Below are 6,049 nucleotides of genomic sequence, written 5' to 3'. Positions count from 1 at the left end.
TCAAACCCACCAGCCACTCCTCGGAAGGAAGGTTGGGCAATCCTACTTCCGTAGTGATACTGCCTCAGAAACCCAAGGAGGGGTCACTATGAGTCAGGGCCGACTCGACGGCAGATAACAACAACAACAACAACATACTTATTTCCTAGTCATTGATTTTTTTTGCATGGTATTTGATTTTTATCATAGGAGCTGTGGAAAATCAGGATACTAGAGGATGAAAGCTTGAAATACAGCTATGTCAGTAGGGTGTGGATTCAGGAAGTAGAACCAGTACGACTCAGTGACTTCCACTTTGGTCTTGGTTGACTGGGCAAATAATTGATAAATAACCTGAGCTAGGGAAGACAAGCACATCTAAAGCTTATTAGGAGATACGAGGTTAGAACTATTTACAGTGTGAGTGTCGTGTGTTGAGCTTTTAATATACAAATTAAAAACTAAATCATCTCATCCAAAAGAACAAAAGTTAAAGAATGAGAAATAGCAAATAGGACAACTGTCCTTGTGCATCTTTATATAATGAGTATATACCAACAGTTCTCAGACTTTGTTGTCTCAGGATCCTTTTATTGTTGTTAGTTGATCACAGTGTCCTTTTATTGTTGTTAGTTTGTCACAGTGACCCCGTATGTGTGGAGTAGAACTCCTCCATAAAGTTTTCAAGGCTGTGCCCTTGTGGAAGCAGATCACCAGGCCTTTCTTCTAAGGAGCCTTAGGGTGGGTTTGAACCTCCAGCCTTTTGGCTAGTAGTCAAGTACTTTATTGTTTGCACCCTCTGGGGACTCCAAGGACCCATTTACACTTTTAAAAATCATTGAGGCCCCAAACGGTTTTTGGTTACTTGGGTTACATTTATCAATATTTACCATGTTGTTGTTATGTGCCGTCGAATCGGACCCGACTCATAGCGACCCCTCCTTGGATTTCCAAGGCAGTATCACTATGGAAGTAGATTGCCCCATACCAAAAATTAAAATTGAGAAATTTTCTAAGAATTTATTTTTCTGGGGTAATTTCGAATGTATGTGGACTTTGCTGTACAGGCAGTCTCCATGTTACAAACAAGATCTATTCCTAACTATTCCTTTAAAAATTTGTAGGTTGGTCAGAAGAGGTACATATGGTTCTTATTTAGTATTACTTTAGTGCAAGAAAAGGCTCAAAGACTTTTCAGTGATTTAAAAGCTGCATAGGCAGCAAGTGAAGGTGATTGTAATGAAGATTTTGTTTCAAGGAATGGTTAGTTCAGTCATTACATACATTAAAGCTGGACCCTGCTCGGTGATGGTAGTGGATAGCACCAATTTGAATGTGTGTGCTCTCCACAGTCCTTGCCAATAATCTAATCTCATGCATCAGGCTTCAACTTGTAATTTTTCCTCTTTGGTTACTGTGATGAATCACTCAACTTTAAAACTTCCAGTCTGTACCTGTTTCACTATATTGGCCATGACAGACTGGTTTGAAGCCCTGCAATAAAAAGTAGGAGTTGTCCTTAAGTTGGATATTTGTAACCCGGGGAATGCCTGTACATGCTGACTTCAAAACCTAAGTCTTGTATAAAATGTAAGTCTGATATAGTTTGAGGTGCCTCTTATCTATTGAAGTAAAGATGTCTTGAAAACTATTCAAAATACTGTGTCTAGGTCCAGAAGAGATTTCTCAGAGATGAGAAATCTTTTTTTGTTATTTTGGGGATAAATAACTCAAAATTTAATATTTTCCTGAAAATTTAAGTGCAATAACATTTTTAAAAAAGTCATGGGGAAAAGACTATTTGAGCTGTGTTTTAAAGTTGGGACAGTTTTGATGGGGAGAAGGGGAAAAACATTCTAGGCAGAGTGAATACCATAAAGAAAAGCAAAAGCATGGTACTGAGAATAAAAGGACGATACTTCATCACTTTTGAGTGGTCATTTTAGTGAACTTCTCTCTAGATTTGTTGTATGTACTTACACAAACACATACCTATAAATGTATAATTTTACATAAATATGGAATTGTTATGCAATGATGACTTACAATTCTTGTCTTATTAGCCTAGATCTATCTCATCTTAAAAAATATATATATTAATAAAAGGACCTAACACTTATTGTTACTCACTTTTTCTCAGACACTATTGTCAAGGACTTTTAGGACCATTTAGGACAGAGTAGAACTGCCCTATAGGGTTGCCAGGGCTGTAAATCTTTACGGAAGCAGACTGCCTCATCTTTTTCCTGCAGAATATCTAGTCGGTTTGAACCACCAACCTTTTGGTTAGTAGCTGAATACTTTAACCACTATATCACCAGAGCTTCTGCTAAGGACTTTACACAGATTTATTATTACCTTTTATTTTCCTCTCAACCTGATGATTAAATACAATTATTACCATTTTACCCTAAGGAGACAGGCTCAAGTAATCAACCCAAGGTCCCACAGCCAATATGTGATGAAGCAGTGATTTATGCTCACATGTGATCTATACATCATACTTAATGCTCTACTGATAAAGATTTAGGTTATTTATACTTTTATACTTCGGAAGGAAGATGGGGCAATCTACTTCCGTAGTGATACTGCCTCGGAAACCCAAGGAGGGGTTGCTATGAGTCAGGTTTGACTCGACGGCACATAACAACAACATACTTTTATACTATGATAAAGGTACTCCAGTGAATATCCATATGCCATTGCCTTTGTTTACTTCTTTAATTATTTCATTAGGTTAAATTTTTAGGAATGAGATTATTAATTTAAACTTTTTAAGGCATTGAAATTTAAAATTTTCATTTTTAACTTGAAACCCTGTAAAAGTTTGATAGAATTTTATAAAAAGTTATTTTATATGAACTAATTATCTTACCTTTGGTTTACCACTTTATAGACAATTCCTTGTAAGGAAAAGCCAGCACCTGCTATGGATAATACTTGTGCAACATCTGAGGATTCCTTAGTCCTTTACAACAGAGTGGCTGTTCAAGGGGAGGTGGTTCGTGAATTAAAAGCCAAGAAAGCAGCAAAGGAAGATATAGATATGGCTATAAAACTGCTTTTGGCTTTGAAAGCTGAATATAAGGAGAAAACGGGCCAGGAATATAAACCTGGAAATCCCCCTGCAGCAGTAGTACAGAACGTTTCCTCTAAATCATCAGAAAGTATTCTGGACAATAAATCTCTCTATGATGAAGTTGCTGCACAAGGGGAGGTGGTTCGTGAATTAAAAGCCAAGAAAGCAGCAAAAGAAGATATAGATACAGCTGTAAAGCAGCTTTTGGCTTTGAAAGCTGAATATAAGGAGAAAACTGGCCAGGAATATCAACCTGGAAATCCCCCTGCAGCAGTAGTACAGAATATTTCTTCTGAATCATCAGAAGGTATTCTGGACAGTAAATCTCTCTATGATGAAGTTGCTGCACAAGGGGAGGTGGTTCGTGAATTAAAAGCCAAGAAAGCAGCAAAAGAAGATATAGATATAGCTGTGAAGCAGCTTTTGGCTTTGAAAGCGGAATATAAGGAGAAAACTGGCCAGGAATATCAACCTGGAAATCCCCCTGCAGCAGTAGTACAGAATATTTCTTCTGAATCATCAGAAGGTATTCTGGACAGTAAATCTCTCTATGATGAAGTTGCTGCACAAGGAGAGGTGGTTCGTAAACTGAAAGCTGAAAAAGCCCCAAAGGTAAGTATGCTTGAATGAGTTAGGACAGCCTTGTAAGTAACTAATGAATTCAAAACTCCTTGAAGTTGTCCAGTCTTCCTATGCAACATACTGTTTATGGGCAACCAGCAATCAGTAATACCTGCTATGTACTAAGCTCTGGAAATAAAGATGATCTAATGTGGAGGGAGGATAGGGAGAAATTGCACTGACTGTAATTGTATGTGATGTGTATTAATTACTTTGGGAACCTAGAAGTGTTTGTGGTCTTAAGTGGCAGGGAAGGAGGAAACAGTTCATAAAGGATATTGAAAATAGTCTTGAAGGGAAAGAAGCCCTTTTCAAGTGAACATAGTTTACAGGAAGACTCTCTAGGTGTAGAATTATGGCTCTCAAGCATTACTGTGCATCAGAATTACTGGAGGGCTTGCTAAAACACAGATTGCTGGGCCCCACACCCCGAGTTTCTGCTTCAGTAAGTCAGGAGTGGAACTCAAGTGTTTTCATTTCTAATCAGTTTTCTAGGTCATGCTGATGCTGCTGATCTGGGGATCACACTTTGAGAATCACTGGTATAGATAAGAACACCAGTAAAGGCAGAAAAGTGTAAAAGTTTGAGGTGTATTCAGGAAATTATAGGTTGTTAAGAGAATTTTGACTGTATATTGTGTTAGCTCACGCTCTTCACATGGAGCTTTCAAATGATACCATATTTTGCCAAATTTAAATTTTATTCTTGTTTTATTGATATCTTTAGGTACACCTTATGTAGTAAGGTGTAGGATTTAATGTGGAGCGAGATTACTTGCTGTGCAAGTAAGAGATAAGAGGCAAGGAGTCCCCTGTAATAAAGATGGTGTTTAATAATGAAGAGAAAAAGTTATTTTCAAACAATGGCAATAGTTTAAAGCATGATCACATGCATTGTGCTGTAACTGGACATGATTCAAGTCCCTGTTATGCCACCAAAAATTGTAGATTCTGAACTGTGGTGTGAACACAGAAATACAGTATACGTCTGGACATAAGTGTTTGAAGGGGGTTTCAGAAATGCTCTAAGGGGATCTGTTGTCTTATAGTGTTCTCAGTTTAGGTTAGAGAATGATTAGAAAGCTTGAGGTTACAAGTTCTGTATCTTACTTCCAAGTTGGTAGGCATCTGACTAGAAATCTTGCCACATGAATTGTTTTTTTTTTTTTTTAATTGTGATTTGGGTGAAGATTTACAGCGCAAATTCACTTTCCATACAGGAGTTCACATATACTTTGTCTCATGTCATTGACCACAGTTTACCACAATGCAACAGCTCCCCTCCCACCTCCTCCCCATAGCCACCTCTTCCCAGTGTCCATCCCTCCATACTCTCCTGCCCCCTGAGCTGTCTCCCTGTGCACAAGCAGCTCTTCTTTCTCCCATGATTGTTCTCTCCAAGGAGTGTATCTACCTGAGGTAAATGTTCAACTCGTATGCCTGTATTTTGTTTGGCTGGAAACCACAGGTGTGGGATCAATTCCAGATGTGAAGGGCAGGTAGGGGCCGTAGTCTCAGTGGTTCCACTAGGCTCTATCGGACCTGCATACCTGGTCCCCACCTTTTTTTTTTTCTCCAAATGATTTTGAGTTTTGTTCCACATTGCTCTCCCTCTCTATCAAGGATCTCCTACATAGATCCCCTTCCCAGTGGATGACAGTGGTAGCCGGGCACCATCTAGTTCTTCTGGTCTCGTAGTTGTATAGGCTGCAGATTGGATGCTGTACCAGTCACTAGGACTAATCACTTCCATGAATTTTGGTTTTCTTCCTTCTTCTTGACGAGGAGAGACCCATTGTTGCATCTAGATGGCAGCTTGCTAGCTTTTAAGATCCCAGTCGCTACTCGCCAAAGTAGGAAGTGGAACAGTGTTTTGTATAGTATGTTATGCCAATTGAGCTTGATGTCCCCTGTGACTATGGTCCCAAGCCCGCAGGTTCAACTACTCGGTCCCTCTGGGTAGCTGGCTGTGACCAAGCAGTGACCACAACCTTGCCCCTTGTCAGCTCTACTATACACCTGGGAATTCTGATCATTCACATAAACTTATAGGACCACTGTCTGGCAACCCTATATATGTTCTTGGATACACTCCCCATTCCATAGACATACCCAGTCGTTCAGCCTGTCCACCCATCCATCTATCCATATACCCATGTTTGCCCTCACTGACAACGCAGCACTGCATGTGCAAAATGGCTCATATCCATTGTCTGTACCTCCCATGTACCTCTCTAAGTCTTTCTCATCCTCAATGCTGCCATATTGGTCATTCACATTTGGTACATTGCCCTTCTCTTTACCCAAATTAATACTTATCTCTATCTATCTAAGCCTTCCCTCCCCTCCTCTCCCACCCCTGGTAACCAA

At 39.4% G+C, this 6,049-nt stretch overlaps 1 protein-coding gene across 1 annotated transcript in view; it reads left to right on the top strand.

Annotated features, from left to right (window-relative positions):
* Positions 1-6,049, top strand: part of EPRS1 (glutamyl-prolyl-tRNA synthetase 1) — a 118,757-nt gene that overhangs the window by 45,913 nt on the left and 66,795 nt on the right. The window contains exons 18-19 of the mRNA XM_042780420.1: positions 2,876-3,146; positions 3,585-3,670. Of these exons, the coding sequence (XP_042636354.1) occupies positions 2,876-3,146; positions 3,585-3,670 (357 nt within the window). The remainder of the gene's footprint in view (positions 1-2,875; positions 3,147-3,584; positions 3,671-6,049) is intronic.

Source organism: Orycteropus afer, unplaced genomic scaffold (genome assembly GCF_000298275.1).
Source record: "Orycteropus afer afer isolate SDZICR_OR568_19922 unplaced genomic scaffold, OryAfe1.0 scaffold00039, whole genome shotgun sequence".
Lineage (NCBI taxonomy): Eukaryota > Metazoa > Chordata > Mammalia > Tubulidentata > Orycteropodidae > Orycteropus > Orycteropus afer.
This window is presented reverse-complemented; position numbering and strand designations above follow the sequence as displayed.